Source organism: Thermobia domestica, chromosome 15, assembly GCF_964235325.1.
Source record: "Thermobia domestica chromosome 15, izTheDome1.hap1.1, whole genome shotgun sequence".
Lineage (NCBI taxonomy): Eukaryota > Metazoa > Arthropoda > Insecta > Zygentoma > Lepismatidae > Thermobia > Thermobia domestica.
Window position 1 is genome coordinate 43,017,866 of NC_137468.1, and position 23,136 is coordinate 43,041,001.

General features: G+C 34.8%; 1 protein-coding gene across 1 annotated transcript; it reads left to right on the forward strand.

The window, feature by feature from the left end:
• Positions 1-427: 427 nt before the first annotated feature.
• Positions 428-19,104, forward strand: LOC145671471 (sugar transporter SWEET1-like). Its single transcript, XM_081740664.1, has 6 exons — positions 428-504; positions 3,402-3,479; positions 6,628-6,751; positions 10,778-10,933; positions 15,709-15,852; positions 19,009-19,104. The coding sequence occupies exons 1-6, from the start codon at positions 428-430 to the stop codon at positions 19,102-19,104; spliced, it is 675 nt and encodes a 224-aa protein (XP_081596790.1).
• Positions 19,105-23,136: the final 4,032 nt, after the last annotated feature.

Below are 23,136 nucleotides of genomic sequence, written 5' to 3' on the forward strand. Positions count from 1 at the left end.
ATGCTAATTAACAACATGTATTTTGTTTACAAATACAATAAATAAATAAATAAATAAATAAAACTCATTTCAAGCAGATTGTATTGTTGCCAATTATCATTGGCCAAAAAATGACATACTTCTTACTAGTTTGTAGAAGGAACATATCTGGAGCGAAGGATTCCTGGTTCGATCCTAGTCCATGTAAATTTATGGTTTATAACTTCATGTGTTCGTGGGTTTTCGGAAGTTTCTCCTACATTCTCATTCGATCAACTCCATTTTCCTATTCGGTATATCTGTGGGACGTCAAATTAGATATTTTATTTCAATTAACAATCCTTGCATTATGATTAACTTGTTTCTATAATTAGTTTCTCTTACGCCATAGAGGGCGTACTTCAATAAAACTAATTATTTCATTTTCCTTTTATTTTAGGAGTAAACAATGATGCTAGAAGAGTATAAGGATATTGTGGGCACTTCAGCCTGTCTCAGCACCGTGGTTCATTTCTTATCTGGAGCGTAAGTAGATCTATAGCCTAATTTTCATTAAGATTCTTTTAAGAATACCATATTTATCCCATTGTAAGCCAACCTTGTTCTTTTCTACCATTTTCTCCTTTTAAAAATGCTCCTCGATTTAGAATCGGTTTCGATGATACGACTATTAAAGTAGATTACACTTTTTATCGACGAAATAAATAAAAGTGCCTAGAAATATCGCCAGAAGCCCCAAGTATTTTTCTTCATCGTGTAGATTCAGTGTTATCAAGTCAGTGGATCTTTTTCTAACCCTAGGAGATTTTATTCTTTATCAAGAAAGAATTTTATAATCCTCATGTTTGGATTTAGGACAGACATTATAAGTATTCACAGAAATAAATAGATAAAAAGCATATTCATTTAAAACAATCAAGAATGAAAATTTAAAAATATATAACTTAAACTTATATATTAACCTTTAAACGCCCCTTGATGCAACTCCCAGGGTCCCCAAATTCTGTGTTTTTCATATTTTTAAGGACTTTTTGTTTCTTCTTCTTCTTCTTCTGCTACGAATACGGCGGGAATTGAACAATGTCACCACATTGGAATTTGTGTTCCATAAACTTTCCAGCTATGATTCTGTGATAATTAGGGGAATGTCATCAGGGCCCCCCACGTGAGAGTCTACGATTTCGTTCAAATCCCTGCCGGAGGTAGAAAGGTTAACAAAGTATACGGAATAAATTTTCTTGCTAAACGCTATTAAATTCTGCTAAATTTAAGCTTTAAGCAGATGCGTACTCTACTATTTGGCACAATTTATAAAATTTTGATGTTCTTTATTATCACCAAGCTAATCAATAAAGATATATATATATATATAAACATTACGCGTTAAATATAAGCGTAAGAGCCTCACATACTAAAAATAATTCAAAATTTACCATTTTTCTTTCGCTTGTTTTTCATGAGTGAAAGGAGATAATGAAATGCAACTTTTCAGAATCATAGATAATGTTATTCTACAACAGAAAATATGAATCTGAAAAAATTTCAGTTGCCATCCATAGAAATTACAGTGTTGCCAGAATAACATTTCTCCCAAAATCTTAAAGTAGCGACTAGAGGAACGAACTCAACTGCATTTGATTGCGTATCACGTTATTTTGGTATCCTGTCAACCACTTTTTAAATAACATAATAATTTAATTTTAATAATTGTATATTAAAACTGTTTTGTTTGTTACAAACTAAATACTGTTATTTAAGAAGTAGTTCACAGGATTCTAAGACAACATGATACGTAAACAAATGCAGTTGAGTTCGTTCCTCTAGTCGCTGCCTTAACTTAGATTTTGAGGGAGTTGTTATTGTGGTAACACTGTAATTTCTATGGATGTTAACATTGACTGTTATATCTTTTTCGTTGTAGAATAACTTTATCTATGATTGTTTGTAGTTACATTTCATTATCTTCAACTTATGAAAAACAAGGAAAATAAAAAAATGGTAAATTTTGTATTATTTTTAGTATGTCAGGCTTTTAAGGACATAGTGATATTTCTGATAGACAAGGGTAAAAGTGGATTTGAAAAGGTAGGGGGACGGATGACGTTCCACTGTCCCCCGTACCTATCTTTGCCTATTGTAATTTTTTAGGAAGTGGAGGGACGCCAAAGATATTTTTGGAAGTGCGAGAACGACTTCCTCCCGCGTTCTTCTTCACTTTTGCCCCTGATGATAGAAGAAGAAAGAGAGAGGAAGAAGTAATGCAATTGATATATGGGATGCTAAAGTGCACAAAGGTTTCAACTCCAATTTTGGTCATTTTGATCATATTTCATATTCAAGATCTCTACATGAACCTCCTTTCAGTGCTTAAATGATTCATGTCCGGATATTGCAAATAATTCTTATAATAATGTAAAAGACAATGTTTACTTTTTCCTATTTAAACGGAACGTACATATTTTATGTACCTTTTACGCACAGCTTTAGTAATATTGAACTTAAATCCCTTGTGCTCTGAACGCCCCATATCCCGCAAGAAATTATAGTTTTTCTGTTATTCAATATTGGAAGTGTTTCACATCTGCACCATACACTTAAAAAAAATGGATGTTAAAAACCGATAGGGAGTGTGCAGGATGATGCTTTGCTTCTTCTCAAGTATCGATTGTAGAATTCGAGTTCGAGATGGAGATAAGTTAATATTTCATAGTAGTCGAGAGTGCAAGGTTACAGTACTTCCATAAAACCAGCATAGTGAGAATACCATTTTTAACCGTGGCTTAAATATGAACTGTGGAGCTCAGTGATAGAGTTCTCACTTCTGGTTCATACGATGTCTGGTTCGATCCCAGCTCGCTTCAAATGGGCTTTGTGATAGACAAATACAATATGTGTGCGTTTTCTCGGGGGTTCTTCGGTTTACTCGCATTTTCTTCATTTCCCCATTACCCATTATCATTCTTCTTATCATCCCCGCCACGATACATAATCGAGGGACGTTGACCCTAAAGAAAAATGGCTTAAATAATTTAGCTGGCAGTACCAGTAACCACACGTATGTCCTGTAGAGTCTTCATACAGGACACGAAAATATATTGTAAAATACAGGGATATTCTGTATATTCAGGACTTCTGGTAATCTTCGACAAATTGAATTCAAGCGGAATTCACACGGATACGTCAGAACAGAGGTTAATGAGACACTTGTAGTGCATTATTGAAACTTATCAATTTACTGCATGTTAGTGATAACAAAATGATTACAATAATTGTTTGTAAATAGCGGAACACAACTCAATGAAAAAGGTAACATTCTTTGCTCGATATTTGTTGCCCAATTCATGTCTATGTTATTATGCTGAGTTACTTAATCGATTTACTTTTTTTTTTTTTTTTTTTTTTTTTTTTTTTTTTTTTTACAGGATAGCATGTCGAGATATTATAAAAGCTGGTGATACAGGCAATGAATCTTCATCTATATTTGTACTGGGAACGCTAATGTGAGTTAATACATTATTTTATACTTTGTACAAATTATATTTTTAAAAAACCTTCCACAATTTAAGAAAAAATCAATTTCTATTCTTTCTATTTCACTTTTATTGGTGTTAAGAGGTGCTTCAGGCTAAGTGTGCTACAAATGTGGTTAATACAAATGTAAATTAGTATTACAGATACCTAACATTTTAGTAGCTGTAGAAGTAACAGTTTTCCGTAAACTGTCCATTAGACTTAGAATTGCTATAAATCAAAATTGTATTATGTATGTCTTTGTATTATTTATAATACTACTACAGCCGCCATATGCATGGGTATTTTATATGCAGTTATTAGAAAATTGTAATATCACTTCTCTTGATTGTATTGCACTTAATAGTCACTAATCAAATGTCTTTTTAGCTAAAAGGACATTAATTGATAAACATGATTTAATTATTAATGAATAATAAATTATTGAAGTATGATAGAAAGTTAGATAATCTTCAATTGTTTTCTAGTTCACTTATTTCAACATGTAATTTTGTTTTCCACTGAATACAAGAAACTTAATTGTTTCCATGATGTATTGTAATTATGTTATTGTTGAAATAGATTTAATAATTGAAGAGCTACTAGCTGAACCTGTGCTGTCTACTCAGCGCATCGTTCTGTTATGACCTGGAATCTCCTTCCCACTGTACATGTCTCTTTACTCACACAAGTAAAGGATAGGAAACTCAAAAAAATGCTATGTATAGATGTTGGACTGAGTTTGTAGCAAATTTATAGAAATAACACGATATCAAGTGGATTTTTTCCCCTAATAAATCTATATCCGTCCGAGTACGCCTCATTGCGTCTCTTGAGGCCTTTGAAGTTGCCAGCATGCAATAGACTTTCCAATTCAATTTCAAGCAAAGCGCCTGCAATATCCGTCAACTTGCCATACTTAACAGTTTTACTGGTTGCCTAACACCGTAGTTTCGGCCTGCAACAACGTTAATCTTATGTGCTCAAAACGGGCTCTAAAATGTAGAAAAATAACGACACGGTTTTTTGAACATTTGAATGAAAACTGGAAAATCTACACAAAGTTCGGAATTGACAAGTGAAAACGCCACGTTTCTGGCACTCGTGGTTTTCTAGATCTGATTGTCGAAAGAACTGGATATAAACACATAAACCTAGCATTTTAATATATAGATAAATCATATGTATTTTTTTAAAAAAGATCAAGCTCACAATTCCAAACACTCCCATTCACAAAACTTAATGTACAAGTTGAAGGGAGTTCAGAATTTAGTATTAGTGGTCCAAAGGAGGCGTAACAACAATTGTTGATCCATGAAAATTCACTATACCATTCTTCATAGACTATCCACCATTACACAACTCTCCTCCAACACAGTTCATTTAGATTCACACTAAGTTCGAAACTCACTTCATTCTTCACAGACTATTCGCCATTACAAGTACTTTCAATACGTACAAGTTACTTTAAAATCTCGATTATATTCGTAAGCATATAGCAAAATGTGAAGATAGCATAGAATTATAAAATAATTACTAGAGGCACTACCATGCCACTATCTATGTGATTGCAGCTACTAGCGCGTTGCCAGTTCAAATGTCATTTGTTTTCCACTTTGTATGGTAAAAAGCAGTCGCCTATTATTTGTTTCAATGTGCAAGCGAGTGAATATCCAAACAAGATTTCTGACTAGAACTCCCTTAAAAAATATCAATTATTAAAAAACGCAATATTATTAATTGATTATAAGAGCATCATATTTTCGGCCCGTGAATAATACAGTGTCTTAATTGTTTTTATAAATTCACTCGAACAGCTATCTGAAAATGGTGTAAGAGAAGCTATACACATAAACATAGATTACAAATTTTGTAAAGGCCATAAATATTTTAGGCTTCTGTACACCTCATACGATACACATTGCTACCTGCATATTAAAATACACTAGTGAGATTTAATTTCAGTTGCGCGGTTAGTCTTGATAAAACAAAGAAATTTAATTCTGCCTAAGCGAAACATGTTAATATGTTGTATTTACATGAAATATATTAATCTATAAATTATTTTTTAAAAGATAAATACTTCTACTAAGTAAAATAAATATCCATCAGGTAACGTGTGTTTTAATTGTCACGGATAATCTAAATTTATTGTGCAAATTACTTGGAAGATGAGGAATAATCTCAAGTAATAATAATGATTTGTATTGTAATTATAGTGTGGTTCCTAAAAGAGCTTAATAAATTAACAATGTTTCCTCTCTTAAATACTATAGCACGGCCAACAAGAGATGGTCTCTGACGTTTCTTACCACATACGGTGGGACATTGCAGCCCCTACTTTGATACCAGTGTTACCAACCACGATCACTCTATCTTATACCATTAATTAAATTGCCACTACAGTTGCACCGAAAAAAACCTTGACACGCGAGTAGTGGCAATGTCACTGCGAGCTGTCAGAGACGTTCTCTTACTGGACGCACTATAATTATATTGTATTTTATTTAAAAAAAATGAAGTACGTCCTTGAAATAAGAGTAAGTAACACAAAAATTTTAATATATTACTCGTAATTTAAGTATTAAAAAAGCCAAGAAAAAGTGCCTTGATATATGTTAACCAAACGAAATCAGTATTTTATCATCTAGGCTGTCAACACAAAATAAAGTTGGGATGGGTGTTCTTGAAGGAAGAAGCTCTTCCGATTTGATTGATTAGAGGGATTAATGACAAGTTTGATTAGGAAACATGAATAGTCCTAATAACTACAAGTTTGATTCATGAACATACATGGTTTTCAGGAACATAGATATGCGGCACTTATTCACTTTGACTACAGACTAACACTTTCCATACCTTATTAAAAAGAATTTCAACTATGTGTTTAATAAGAGTAATACGATTATGCTGGCCTATAGTATCTTAGCTAGTGCCTGAACCCACTTTTAAAAAGACTGGCGCTGCCACGAACATTCGTCCCTATATCAGCTCATTTTATTTGCAACACCAAAAATTTTATTTGCATTATTATAATGAGACAATATCTTGATTCTGGGAAGTTTAGTGTTGTAAATAATGTCAAATGGGTTTCATTATTTTATCTTTGATGTTATACGTTTATTTTTGTTTTGTTAGGAGCGTATTGGTATTCCGACACGGATATATGTTAGGTGATCCAGCAATGATTCATACGAATACAGTTGGTCTGACTTTGAGCGCAGTATATTTAGTCATCTACTATGTTTATTGCAAATCTAAGGTAAATATTACTACTATTACTGTTGCTATATAATAGTAATAGATCTAATTCAATATCCTTGATTTGTAAGTATATATATATATATATATATATATATATATATATATATATATATATATATATATATATATATATATATATATATATATATATATATATATATATATATATCTTACACAAGATAAAGATTTTGTATGTATGTTACGATTCTTCTTATCTAGTATTTATTTACAGTTGTTAAATATTACTTCACTCTGAATAGATATGCTTCGCAACTTTGAAACCTTACATTTAAATTACGCTAGAAATCAGTTAACATATAAACCTTTAACAGAAATCAAAGTTTCAGTACCTTGTTACTTTGTTCCTTTTTATTCGAAATGCTTCATTATCTTAAGAGTCTTCATCCCGGCGAAATTAAAATACCGCTAATTTTACAATAATTATGTGATATCTTCAAATAGATAAAAGATAATCGAAATCTGGAACAAGAGCGCCCTAGACAATATTATTTTACATGAGAAACCGTTATCACGACTCACTTATCTGCTTTCGATTTCGAGCCATTTTGAAAATCGGCATTTATTTTTGCGTTTCTAAACAGCTGGAAACGGAAAGCCACTAGGTGAGTTGTGATAACGGTACCTCATGCAAAATAGTATTATCTAGGGCGCTCTTGTTGCATATTTCAATTATATTTTATCTATTTGAAGATATCACATAAATACTGTAAAATTAGCGGTATTTTAATTTCGCCGGGATGAAGACTCATAAGCACAGTATTCGAATCTAGGTTACTTTGGATGTGCATTACCCCATCCGTCTCCAGTGGTGGATCTAACACGGGGCCGGGGGCCTAGGCCCCCTGATTTTTAGTCAAAAAAAGTAATTTAAGGTATTATTTACATATTTTTGGAAGTTTATAGTAACTCATGATATACCTATTATACTCTGGATTCTGGCTGGACCCTTTCCTAGTTTCCACCTTCTAGATCAGCTTCTGTCCGTCTAACTTGCATATTGTAGTATTGTAGTAGCGGCTACCAAAATTCAGGTGTTTGTGATATTGTAGCGTCCATAGTTGAGTAATAAATGAGTAATAAATGTGGTATTGTAAGTTTTTGTTTACTATATGAATTTGAAGTAAGTACTAAGTAAATGTAGTGTGGCCCATAACTAGCAACATAACTTGAACATAGAATTGGACATAAAACATTACTTTCATACCTTTTCTTACAAGAAATTTAATCTCTGTTCTCCACGGTCCACCAATTCACCACCCAAATCGATACATACCTGGAGACGAAGAGCAGCGTTGTCACAAGCAACTTGACAGTTTCGTACTGGTATCCTGTAGAACTATTCTGTGATAGCCTCCCGTAGTTCGTTCGGCTACACTTTATCTTTTAAAACACCCATAAGAAAAGGTCATGTGGTGACAAATTGGGAAATCGAGCTGGCCACTATACAGACTCACGTCGACCGATCCAATGGTTCGGGGATGTTTCGTTCAGCCACTTTCGCACTGGTATGGGATGATAACGGTTTTTCCAGGGACCGTTATCTTCACTCTCAGGGTACTCTCGAAACTTTTTGTCCAGAATTACAAATACTACAGTCAGTCAAACATCATTTACATAATTAAGGACCACACTGTAGTGCCATTTGAAGAAATACAACTTTATGTGGATTGCAACACTTTTTTTAGGTGGTGTTGCAGAGTACCTTAAAAATCTAACTAACTTTATGGCCTATGGAACCCGGAGGTTCAATGCCGCGTTCACAAAAGCTCTCCACTGACTTCTATCCTTAGCTAACTGCATCCAGTTTCTACTTTGTATTCCAATCTCGGCGAGATCCATCTTAATATTGTCCTCCCATCTGCGCCTAGGTCTTCCTAATGGTCGTTTTCCGATTGGTCTTCCTCTCAAGACTTTGAAAGTGTTTCTACTTTCTTCCATTCTAGCTACATGACCCTCCCACCTAAGCCTCCTAGACTTGACGACCCTAACAATGTTGGGTAAACCATATAAATTATGTAGTTCCTCGTTATGAAGTTTCCGCCATTCCCCATTCCCGTTCCTCTTGGGTCCGAATATTCGTCTCAGGATCCTGTTCTCAAATACTTTCAGTCTATGTTCTTCCCTCAGAGTAAGTGACCATGTTTCGCAGCCATGCAAAACAACCTTAAAAAATCACCTTGTCGATTTTCGAAGGATCTATTACTTTTGATGTTACAAGAGCCTTTCAAGATAAATTGTCCATCCTCCGGTGTATACGGTATACGTATATTTCGTACGCGATCGGTGAATTCGATCTTGACTAGACTATGAGGATCTTAGTAGCATATCAAGTACTAGCAAATACTCTCATGTGTTACTGTGGTTCAATATTTCCCGCTCTACCTTTCTTTCATATTGAATTCGCCTGAGCTCGAGGTCCTGCAAAAAATTCGAACGTCTCGTATTGTCAGATCATCTTAAGGAAGAATCTGCACCCGCCGAATCGGATGAAATTTGTGTTGCATCTACCATTCTAGGTTAAAAATTTCAAAACGCTGAAACGCGTATTTAATTGCTTTACATTAAAAGTCCCAAATACAAATATATAAAAATATATATATAAATATATATATAATATATATATATATATATATATATATATATATATATATATATATATATATATATATATATATATATATATATAAAAACTACTACATACCAAATACGAGGAGTGATCAGAAAATAAGGTTGCAAAGCTTGCAGTAAAACGTGTACCTATTTTTAGACATAGTATCCATGTCGGTTGAGGCACTTGCATCGTGGGATGAGTTTAAAAGATTCTCTCCTGATAAAAATCCCGTCCTCGCGTGTTCAGTCACGTTGTCACGAGTTTTTCAAATAGTCTGAAGCGAAGCAACGTCCTCCCAGGTGCATCTTTAAGTGCGGGAACAGATGAAAGTCGCTTGGAGAGAGGTCCGGGCTGTAGGGAGTGTGGTCGATGATGTTCCAGCGAAACTGCTTCAATAGCGTGATATTTTTTCCGGGCTGTATGCGAGCGCGCGTTGTCATGGAAAAAGATGACGACCTTCGGTGATAAGTTCTGGCATTTCCTTACAGTCCCTCCATAAACCTCTACCAGCTGCCGGTGAATTTCAGCCGCGGTTACATGTTTCGACCACGAAAATCGAATAACTGAGCGGAATTCTTTTACAAGACCAGTTCTCCAAACGAATCGCTATTTGTGTTTACCTACAACTAGCACCGTAGATATTGGGTGGCTGAAACTCTGCATAGTTGTCAACTCTATGTATTAAAATTACCCCACACTGCTCATTTCTCTATAACAGACGAAACTCCGGAAATATTGGCTTTGTAACCCTAGTTTCTGATACTTCCTCGTATATATTCATAATACTTGAATAACAGTTTCGACAATGTACCATCGCCTTCATCAGACACGTTCTCGATGGCGATGTTATATTACCGAAATTGTTACACAATTATTATTAATATGTATATATTTGGTTATTTGATCAGTTTTGTTGTATAAGTACTGTGGAACATTGCCAAAGGTATAATGAACACGCTACAAAAATTCCAAATACCAAATCTTACGTCTATAACGTTAAGAGATTTCAATATGTGGCCATTTTTATTATAGTACTTGTAATCCCATCACTTTTTTTCCTGTACCCACTCTGCTAGGTGAACGCTCTACCAGTGAGCCACCGCAACCCATAGTGATCAATGTTAAAATCGGAAATGGTTTCTTTCTAACATTTCTGGTTTGACTGCCACGGAACCCGATTCCTAACTTTTGACCCTCTGGATCCTAAACCGAAATTGATGGTAATCCACGAAATAGTTCCTGATTTTTTCGCTCTGGTGTACAGACAAATACGGACAGATAGAGTAAGTATATAAAAATGAGTTTTGGTAAACTAGTTTTAAAAAAATGGAGAACGAATCTTTTCCGAAATAGGGAAACTTACTGGTAAAATATGTTTCTCTAATTTTGCAGAGAGAACTTCATCTAAGTCTTTTTGGAGCTGGAACATTTGCAGTGGGTTCATTATTGTTGGTACACACGTTGCCAGAGGAAAATGCAATGTTTACTATGGGCTTAATTGTCACAGCAACTATGATTGTATTAATGGCAGCCCCCTTATTATCGTTGGTGAGTAATATTTCTTTATTATGTGCTACAAACAATACTTTTTTATATAGAAATTTTGTACTTGTACCACTTAGTCCTATTACTTCTCAACATCCTTAATCAGGGCTGACCTTAAAAAGATGCGGGGCCCATTTAGAAACAATTTTATCGGCCCCAGGTACCCATTTAACTTGCGATGTGTTGTTATTTCTACTTAACAAATCAAGAATATATACTATGTATGCTATACTCAAGCGCTGAGCCCCGTTACTGTTTATAGATATGGGCGTTCAAGAAGCCCAGATAAAAAGACTGTCCATACGTATATCTTTTTTGAGAGCTTGTACTTCAGCGCATATTCTCCCACATACACTTCTATATTTATACAGCAGTGGTGCCCACCCCCCCTTATGTCTATGACGCACCCCCCCCAATTGTCTATCCGTAGGTGTTCTCCCATGAAAAAATCTTCTTTTCGATTAATTTTACCCCCCTCATCAACCATATTTATATAGATTTTAACCCCCCCCAAATATTTCAATGACGCAGTTTGCGTCATAGCCCCCCCTTGTGGGCACCCCTGTATACAGCGTATATGTAAGGTGACCATATTTTCAGAAGAAAACTGAGAATAGATTTAACTACTTTGAACACTCAATGATAGTATTACCCGGAGGTTCTTCTAAATACACATCATGTATGGCAAGTAGTTCAAAATATTGTTATAAATTTACCTGTGAAGCTCAAAATTTAAATAGAAGGTTTGTGCGTCACTTGTTCATACTAGCTAGTACAATCTGTGATGACTCCTGAATCCCAAAGCTCTGTACCCAGACTGACATAACAAAGAATGACCGAAACAGTGGGGTAGTAGTGCTCATAATTTGAAGTACTCATATGTGCTAATCTCTTTTATCGTCCAGATAGCGTGATGATTGTTACGTGACAAAATGGAGGACATTCGGAGCTCATAGGAAGTCGTATGTACTTGTCTGCCTCTCAGCACTTAAACTCAAATTACCTTCAATAAATCAAGATACCTGAATGCGTATTATGCGTCGAATTGTTCCACTGCCACATGAGATAGTAAGTCCTTATGCAGTGGGTAACAATAAATCCTGCTAAAGATGTTTATACCACGTTGTGAACTACGATGTTTTATTTTACAAATTGCTTATAAATGTAATTTCTAACCTTTTTTCTCTTATATAATTAGGTAAGTTATATTATGGTATGGCAGATTAGGTTAGGGTAGTTCTGGTTCACATATGCGGAATCTAATCCAAGGTTCGTTATTTGAACGAGCGAATACTGTAATTATAAAGAAAGCAATAACGGATAATTTCTTGAATAATCTCATAGTACTGAAAAGGAAAGTTAATCAACATAAATCAACTTTGTAAGCAATGAATAACTGTTAGAATGATTATTATTCAAGGAATAAATAATTGTTCAAGAGAAGATTAAGATAACGAAACAATGTTTGAACGATTATTCAAATAACAAATAATAATTCGCACGACAAATAATTATTTGATTAACAAACAATTGTTTCTTCCAAATAATTATTGGAAAAACAAATAATTGTACAGAAAATTTCTTAAATAACCAACATTTGCTCAAATAGTTATTCCAATAACAAATAACTGATCAAATAATTTTATTCGAATAACAATTAATTAATCAAGTAAATTTTCTAATAACAAAGTAATTGATCAAGTAATTTTTCTAATAACAAAGTTATTCATCAAGTAATTTTTGTAATAAAATAATTGATCAAGTAATCTATATATATAAAAGAGAACGTACAAAATTTTGTCCGCTCATCACGCTAATACGGCTGAACCAATTTCTTTCATTTTTGGGGGGTTATTAGGATTTGGACCCTAGATGGTTTTTATCATATCACTTTAATTTTTAATTACCAGTGTCTTGAGATAATTGACCATTCAAGTGTCCATAACGTACAAATCCTTTGTTATTAGTTCATCATAGGTAAAAATAAACGTATTTATATGCAACCCGCATGATCGTGTCACTCGGCGGGTTAACATAAATGACAGGCGATATACAGCGGAAAATAGCTTGAATCTTCTGTTTAAAATTTTTTAATTGATTTGCTTATTTTTACAGACACTTTTACAATATGCCAGCACCGGGATGACCGCAGCGAAGCGGGGCGGGTTAACATAAATGACAGGCGATATAATGTTAAGATTTACTGCAATCTTCTATGGTTTTTATCATATCACTTGAAAGCGAAAAAGTAAAAATTATCTAAGTAACAAAGTTTATTGCGTTCCGGGGTGACCGCAGCGAAGCGGGGTGAACGCTGCTAGTTTTTCTAATAAAGTAATTGATCAAGTAATTTTTCCAATAACAAATAGTCGATCAAGTAATTTTTCTAATAAAATAGTTGATCAAGTAATTAATTGATCAAGTATTTTTCTAATAACAAAGTAATTGATCAAGTAATTTTTCTAATAACAAAGTAGTTGATGAAAATATGATTTGAATAACAACTCTTTAAACAACGAATAATTGTTCGAGAAATTGTTAGAATAGCGAATAAATATTCAAATTACAAATAATAATTATAGTAATTTTAATAATTAATAATTATAAAGTGATTTTAACAAAACTATTTGGCAGCATTGTACAATCAGCGACAAAAGTTATTTCCGTTTGGTAAAATCTATTTTTGGAATAACGGTGATATGGCTGGAACGTACAAAAAATTATCTTATTTTTAATTTACTAGAGACTGTATTCAAATTGTCCTCCCATTCTGAAGTTATTACGAAACTAATTTCATCAAACTGAATGAACTTTTGTCGCTTACTGTACAAGAAGCAAATGGTTACGAAAGTGATCTGCTTTCGCCTTGTAAATCAGTGTTGGGTAAGTTACTTGTAAAAATGTAACGCGTTACAAGTTACTTTACTTTCCCTTAAAATGTAACGCGTTAGTAACGCGTTACTTGCCTCAAAAAAGTAATTGTTACTTTACTTCGAAAGTAACACGTTAGTAACGCGTTACTTTTAGGTCTGAAACTGAATATGCAGAAAAATCTTATTACTTCAATTTTCCGTATTATTATTATTATTATTATTATTATTATTATTATTATTATTATTATTATTATTATTATTATTACTCATTCCGATTTTCCCCAATCATCGTAAATGTTTAGAACTGTAGGTTGGTAATAGTAGCGTTGATCTATCCTTTCATGTGGACAGTTACTTTATTGGAAATTTGATGTGCTTCGCTGACTTCATAATTGCACATTCTGAATCGCTTTATGTACATGCAAGAACAAATTTTTACTTGACAACTATACTACGAACATTTTCATATAATGCAACTGACTAAAATGCCATACTGCATTAAAAAAAATGACTGCTTATTATTATTCTGCTAAATTAATTATAACATTGTTATATAAAAATCAAAAATAGCCCTACAGAATATAGAGCAACATTGCACTATAACTAATAAAATAACACATGAAGTGGAGATGAATCAAAACTTGCCAATAATTCTAAAATCGATACATGCTTTTTAAAGTTAGTTGTTTTTAACACTATAATCAACTGGACTCTAGGATACACAAACTGATTTGAAAAAAACTCCAATTTTCTAGTGATCAACAAACTATTTTCTAGTAAGATAGGTCTGCTCATCAGAACACAGTTTATTCATATTACTCCCTTACTGTATATCGTTAATTATGGCACCCTAGCTGTTGATAAATAATACTCGCTTCACTTCAGACCAGGAATAAAATTGAGGGGGAACACGGGTGGATGTCGTCCCCATAGTTCCAGATAATATCTGTGGCGTCCCCACACCTTCTAAAGAAATATCAATGGGCAAAGATTGGCACGGGGACGTCATGCGTCATCTTACCTTTTCAGATCTACTTTTAACCTTGCTTCAGACATTTTACTTTTAAATTCTGTCCACCATCATCCTCAGCTTTTAAGAAAAAGTATTCTTTCAAATGTTCGAAGAGCATAATATTTTCGTTCTAGATCTTTATGAAAACAACACCAATCAAAGTAAAATAGACCACCATTGCAGTTATAGTTCACTCGTTGAATGTATTGATTTGGAGCTGTCAAAATTTATGACAAAATCTTACAGATGCTTGCAATCAGTACATGTGATTTTCCTAAGGTTGTACTCATCTTCCAAAAACAGTAAGTGGCACTAAGATCTTATCTGTTTCTCTGTATGTCGGTGACTGACTTTCGGTCACTGACATAGTTCATACTCCATTTCACCATTCCGAGAAATACTTACAAGAAAGAAACATTTGTTCCCGAATTATAATTTTTATTCGAAATGTAACGCAAACCAGTTACGTTACTTAAAAATTTGTAACGCGTTACCGTTACAGTTACTTTGGGGAAAATGTAACGCGTTACTAGGAAATGTTACTTAAAAAGTAACGCGTTACTTGCGTTACGTTACTTCCCAAGACTGTTGTAAATCCTTAGTCTAAATATTCAAATTAGGAACTCCAACAGGAAATCAAGAATGCCATTACTGTATCTAGGAAATAATCACTTTAAAGTGTATATCTCTTAATTGCTTTGCATCTAATTTAGTTCTACATTTTATTGAATATGTATTACAAGCAATTGTACGGTAACAAAATTTCTAGTTTTAATAATACGTTGTATAACAAATTTAATAGCCAACTTGTATTCATCGAAATGTCTACTATATGTCTACTATAAAATTACTATTCCACTTAATTTTATAATCAGTATGTTTTATTTCGACAGGGGGATGTTATTAGAACGAAAAGCACAGAACGCTTACCTTTATTAATGATCATTACTGGAACAATAATTTCAATTCAGTGGCTTTTATATGGGGTATACGGACAAACTCTCGCGGCCGAAACATCGCCGCCCAGAATCTCGCCGGCCAAAACCTCGCGGGACAAAATCTCGCCGGGCCAAAACCTCGCGTGGCCAAAACCTCGCCGCCCAAAACCTCGCGGGACAAAATCTCGCCGGGCCAAAACCTCGCGTGGCCAAAACCTCGCCGCCCAAAACCTCGCGGGACAAAATCTCGCCAGGCCAAAACCTCGCGTGGCCAAAACCTCGCCGCCCAAAACCTCGCGTGGCCAAAACCTCGCCGCCCAAAACCTCGCGGGACAAAATCTCGCCGGGCCAAAACCTCGCCGCGAATGAAACTTTTCTTTAAAATTAACCCAATGTGTTTCCTAATATTCAATTCCACATTACAAATAATAATAATAATAATAATAATAATAATAATAATAATAATAATAATAATAATAATAATAATAATATACAAAACATCGGGCTTTCTTGGGTTATTCCCGTTTCCTCCCACTTTCTTTATTCGATCATTTCCTTCATCCTTGTCATCTACGTCTCCTTTAACCTATAGGACATAATCAAGGGACGTCGTAAAAACTCATATATTGTTTCATATTTTCATAAATATTATTAGATTTTTGTTAAAATTTTAAGTTTTTGGATGTTCAAAAGTTCACGAAACTAACCTCGTTAGTTGTCATTACTTTCCTTATGCAGACTTTCTTTCCCTATAACCAGTTTAAAAACATCCTGTCGCCCTACCTTCACATTATAATCCTCTAATACAGAAATAGAATTTTCATATGGTATTGCGGGACTTGGTCAAATACCCGTGATACTTCTTCTGAAACAGCGTCTTTTATACCGTCATCCTTATCATCTGTTGGAACATTTACATTTTGGTCATGCGAGATTTTGGGTATGGCGATATTTTGGGGCGCGAGGTTTTGGCCCGGCGAGATTTTGGCCCGCGAGGTTTTGGGTGGCGAGGTTTTGGCCAGGCGAGGTTTTGGCCCCGCGAGATTTTGGCCCGCGAGGTTTTGGGCGGCGAGGTTTTGGCCAGGCGGGGTTTTGGCCCGGCGAGATTTTGTCCCGCGAGGTTTTGGGCGGCGAGGTTTTGGCCAGGCGAGGTTTCGGCCTGGCGAGATTTTGGGCCGCGAGGTTTTGGGAGGCGAGGTTTTGGCCAGGCGAGGTTTTGGTCCGCGAGGTTGTCGCCGCGAGGTTCTGGCCGCGAGGTTTTGTACCCAAACCTTTATATGGAATAATAATCGAAGATACATTCACAAAGGTAAGTAATTAATCTGTTATAATTATTTGACTGAAGACTAGTCTAAGATAAACTAATACGATAAATTGACCATTTTAATCAAAATTAAATTATCTATTGAAGCTTTCCCGGCGACGTATTGTGAACAGGTCTTTTCGGGCTAGCAGCCAGGTAAATAACGTTATATTGTGCGACGTTTCGAGGGCTGACATCGTCCTCATCTTCAGGCGAATAGGATGATGCAATAGAGTGTATGGAATATATATACTCATGTATGTATGATTGGACTTTTCTGATTGGTGGTTGAAATGGCAGCTTTGATTGGTGCTTGAAATGGCGGGATATGATTGGTGTCCATGGTGTCTATGTTACTGTTCATAAACTACCTTAATGTTTCGTAAGTTCAATATGTTCTTTATTATTTCCAGAATGAATCACAAAATACATAAATTAGTGTCTCTAACAACCATTTGTAAGCAATGTTTGATTCACAGCCAGACACACAAAAGAATGAAAGTTCTGCCACTGGACCCCAGGGTATGTATTCGATGTATTTTGTTGCGTAGAATCCAAATTTCGAAATCCCAATACGATCGACCGTGTCAATTTCTTTCATGAGCGAAAAACTTTACCAAATTTTGGAACACAAGACAGCACATACGTTTTTCGCCATAAAACAAAATTGACACGGTCAACCGTTCTGGGGTATCGAAATTTGGATTCTGTGTAACAAAATACATCGAATCCATGCCCGGGGTATGCTGCACAGAACATTTTTTTTTTGTATTGCTGTGTTACGTGTATCCTTCCTTACTAAAATCGCTGAAGTTTTTCGCCCATAAAAAAATTGACACGATCGATCGTCCTGGGGTTTCGAAATTTGGATTCTGTGTAACAAAATAAATCGAATCCATACCCTGGGATCCGGCGCACAGAACTTTTATTTATATGTGTGTGTTGCTGTGTTATTATTATATTTTTATGTATGGGTCGCTATGGAGTTATTAGGGTGTTGAGGCTCAATGTAGTTTGAGGAGTCAACCTGGGCAAGCTGGTATACCCGTTCTTGCTTAAACTTGGGTTTACATGTTATCAGGACTGTCACCAATCAACAATTAGTTCTACATTAATGTCGGTCATTTTGGAAATTTCATTTTTCATCTCTTGTCAACTTCATGCCGATAGGACTTAAACATGGAATTAAACACTATCAAGAGTGTTACTATTCACCTCAGTGACCCCGAAAAACCATAGACTCGACACTAATATCAGTCGTTTTCGACTAATTTCACGTGTCATACTCTTCCCACTCATCTAAGGATGCTGTGGTTGTCTTTCCCCCTCCCCACAGTACGGCACCGAAGTCTCACTCACTATTCATCTGAGCGACTCTAAAATTATGTGTTCTACACTAACATAGGTCATTCTTTTATTATTGTTATTTTTACATATAATAAAATGTGTAAAAGCAACCCTTTCCACTCTCTAGGGTTACTAAAGGTGTCTTACTCCCAATGCATTTGTTTCCAGATTGTAAGTAACGTTTTCCAAGTTTGAGAAATTACTTCCAAGTGCTCCACAATTATGTTAGAACATACACACATGCATTCTGTATTTTTATATATTAAAATTTGCTTTTTATGATTTGTTAAGCACCCTCTTAGCCTATTTTGAGCAACGTGCTTTTGAACTTGGCAGTTCTTAGTCTCCATCTCTGAGCACTAAATTTCAGCTCAAAAACAGCTGAGTAATTTTTGTTGCAGCAAAGTGCAATTGTTACATTCGTTATTACCTGGAAAATTTTCCTTGCAATCGAATCAAGAAAATAAGTTGCTTGATTCTGAAATTATTTTCATACTATTTAAATACTATCTGTACTTTTAATTTCATATATAAATGAAGTGTTATGGTTTCGTATGTCTAAAGTTTGTTCTTAAAAGTTTTTCTTTCATTTTATCTTCTTTCAGGTTCAAAATGTAATATGCTTACTGCTGAGCGTGATTCAGCTGTCATTGTTTGCTATTTATCCTCGTAAACCATCCAATGAGGAGAAGAAAGAATAATGAACACACATCAATTAAAATATTACCATGCTGTCTAGAATTTGTTTAAAAAAAATTAAGGTTACCTGAGAAAAAAGACTTGACATTTCCTTGTTATATTTCATTATTTTGTACTTTTATACAATAAATTTATAATGTAATTACAACTAAATTGTATTTTTTAAAAAACAGTATGCAAGGCTTAATCATGAAGAGGAAAAAAAATTACACAGTGAATTGTAGCAAAGTTTCAGGAACTTAAGTTTACAGATCATCGTCAAGTTCCAAAACGGCTCTTGTCCATTTACTGAAAATCCCAGGAAACTTTAAAAAATGTAGAATCTGCATGTTTTGGAGAACTGGAAATGCTTCAATGTGTTCATGTGAAAAATCTTTAAAATCCTAAAATATTTCCAGTTCTACAAAATGCATCGATCCTACAGTTTTCTCGGTTTTCTGGGATTTGATGTAAATGGACAAGAGCCGTTTTAGAACTGAATACTTATAACATTGAAGTGAAATATAATCTTTTCACTTGAAAATAATTTGGACAGTATCGTTTTTTTCTTTTCAGTACCGATTTCATAATACAGTAATCTAACCGATTACCTGCGGAATTGGGTGGTGCGGGAACCGTGGGTAACAGAATTCCACAGATAATCCGTAAAATGAACGAAAAGAGTTCTAATCAACACGAAAAGAGTTCTAATCAACAACAGCTTTTATTTACATTAGGACTTCCACATACAATTACGGGTTAACTAACTGAAATGTTTTTTCTTTGCACAGGTAAAATAGTTTTTGTTTGAACTCCCACCTTCTTTTGATATGGATTTCAATGAAAGACTAATTATAAAAGTTCATAAGACACTATTTTTGGCATGTATTTTGAAGTAAATTTAACTCCTTCCTATGATTTAGAAAATATATCTTATGATAGCTTTCGCAAAAGTAATTAGATTATCATAGTATATCTGAACAGGACAGGAGTTCGACTGGACATGGACGTCTCATGACTTTACGTGAGTGATGGAGTTTAGCTGCAATAAACTGTATTCTTAATGCCTCGTATGAACATGCTAATTCAAGTATCTTCTCTTTGAAGATAAAAAGTTAATAACGCAAAGTATAGTTTCGATCTTCTTCAACTAGAATTAGAACTGTTGATGTTGCCTGTGATATTCTACTCCTGGATTTTGGCCTAGTCCATTTCCTGGTAGGGCTGTTCCGATAATCGAGTAATCGATAACAATTCGATAACATTTCAAAACCGTTTCATCGATAAAGAATTTTAATTTTGTCGAATTATCGAACTTTCGAGACTCCCGAAATGTTTGAGACTCTCGAAATGTTCGAGACTCCCGAAATGTTCGAGACTCTCGAAATGATCGAGACTCCCGAAATGTTCGGGACTCTCGAAGTGTTCGAGGCACTCGAAATGTAAGAAACATTAGACAACTTCGAGACACTCGAACTGCTCGAGAATCTCGAATTGTTTGAAAGCAGCAAATACAGAAATATATCAATATGATCGCATTTGTCGAGTCGCTTGAATATTTAGAAAAGTTCGGGATTATCGGCGTGTTCGAAAGAAACGATGCATTCGAGGTTATAGTTGTATATAATATGTATTACATATATGCAGAGTGTTCATTTTATAACTTCTCTCCTTAGCAATGTAGCGAAGGAAAAGTTTTTCCCCCACAGATATGTACAAGGTTTAAGCAGTCTGTCAGAAGAGAGAAAGAGGAACAGAAAACATGCATTACCCGAATGGAATTGTAATCCAAGACAACATTAGTCTCCTAATTGTCACTTTGCTGATTGCGCCAATAATGGGGCAGGCAGAAAAATAATTTTACGTATGATTTCGACAAATACAACTTTGCAATAACTTATCAGATGAAAAAAAGTTGTTTGATTAGTTTGGCTGCAAGAAGAAATCATTGGAGAGGTGAAGGAACCGAACTGTTCATCACTACTTTTGATAATACCAGAAACTTCGATAATACTCGAAATGTCGATAATACCCGAAACTTCGATAATACTCGAAATGTTGATAATACCCGAAACTTCGATAATACTCGAAATGTCGATAATACTCGAAATTTCGATAATACCCGAAACTTCGATAATACTCGAAATTTCGATAATACCCCAAACTTCGATAATACCCGAAACTTCGATAATTTCAAATACTCGAACGGTTTCGAGTAACCGATGACAACTCGATAAATTTTCACTCCCGAAGTTCGATAGGTCATCAGCCTTATCGAACACCCCTATTTCCTGGTCTCCCTACTCTGCATGACGATTCAGTTACTTCTTCACAGTTCTAGAATCATAAAGAATGTGAAAACAACTTCTTACCATTAGCAGCACGATCAATAATCACGCCTTCTTGAACGTCAGTCAAATCTAAAAGCCTAAGGTATTCAGACGTCCCGTTTTTTTCGATTCGCAAATAAGACACCTAAATGTTCAAAATATAAATAATAAGAGCAAATTCTATTCTCTTTCGATAAAATTACTTTGTATAGAGTTATTTTCCGTACCAACGCTCATTGGGAAATTTTAGGACATGCAGTTCATTACAATGCTCTAGTGGACAGCGCATGTGGTTTTGGTGTACATGGTCCCGTGTGTGATTCCCAGGGAGACTACAAAAATTATTTTTACACTCACTCACTTTCCTTATTTAATCAATCTATTAACAAGTCTAAATTTAATCATCCGTATTTTTTTAACCTAAAGGGCAAACCACAGGCCGGTAGCCAGCCCAAGAATTTAGGGGGGGCGGCTGAAGTTAGGGAGGGGCCGATCCAACAATATTATATTTAATCACCATATTACAGTTCATTTGCAAGCCTACCGTGAAAATTTTAGAGGGGGCCAGCAAAAATTTAGGCTCCCCTCAGACCCCCCCCCTGGATACGGGCCTGGCAAACCATGTGAAATTATAAACTAAATTGTTTCATTTCATGTCGTTTTAGGCCATGACTGAAGCTTTTTGATATTCTTGAGTGCATAGAACTTTTGAATGCGGTACTTGTGTATTTTGTAACTTGAAAATATTGCTTGCACGTAATGTAATATGGGAATCAGAGGTTGACAGATATATCTCCAATTCATATGAATCCTGTTTTGTAATTTAAAATTCTGGTTATCTTAAAGAGATTCTAGTTCTAGGCATCTTTGCTGACATCGATAAACAACGGACAAAATACTCCACTGAACGAATGTGAAGACATGTGTTAACATTTATTTTACGGCTGTCAGTACACTGCCAGAATAGTAAATCCGTTCTTTCCCGCGTGGCACTGTACTGACACAGGCGAAATGTTTACTTTGACCCGCGAGCACACATATTTTTTTTTAATTGATGTGCCTTATTGTATGAAGAGATAGTCCATAGTGAAAGGAACCAAAAACGTTGGTTCTCAACCGGTGTGCTCGCGGGTCAAAGTAGATCTTTCGCCTGTGTCAGTACAGTGCCACGCGGGAAAGAACGGATTTACTATTCTGGCAGTGTACTGACAAGCCGTAAAATAAAGGTTAAAGATGAGAGTAATATTATGTGTGTACTTATTTATTGAATCATGTTTCATTATTGTGTGTGGTTTTAATTTTATTTTTGCATAAAAACAAATTAATAACATATACAAATATAATTTTAATATTTTTTTTAAAAAAAATATGACAAGTATGGCCTTTACAGTATTTAGGTATAAGACTGTTGACTCAATGACCTCTTCTTTACCACATGTTCTGTGAGTCATCACTGAGCGCATTAGAACGAAGAGAACCAAACAATATTACTTCAGGCATTCTTTGAAATGCGTGTTTTATCTCTGTTTTGACTATATGAAGTGAAGATATTTTAATCGACATTCTGATTTGCATTATGCCAATGGAATACTGGTCTCCGTATGAAACCATGAAGAGAAGAGGGGGAAAATATTAGTTATATTTTATTCGTATGACGCTATTACAACTTTTAGTATGTTGGAAATAAAATGTCCACTATTTAATCAGTATATGATAAATAATCTG

Bases quoted from the DNA above. Each gene is read 5' to 3' on its own strand.
- LOC145671471 (XM_081740664.1), top strand. From the start codon at position 428: ATGATGCTAGAAGAGTATAAGGATATTGTGGGCACTTCAGCCTGTCTC. The intron at 3,480-6,627 runs GTGAGTTAATAC...TTGTTTTGTTAG, and splicing joins TTTGTACTGGGAACGCTAAT to GAGCGTATTGGTATTCCGAC. The intron at 15,853-19,008 runs GCCAAAACCTCG...ATCTTCTTTCAG, and splicing joins CGCCGCCCAGAATCTCGCCG to GTTCAAAATGTAATATGCTT.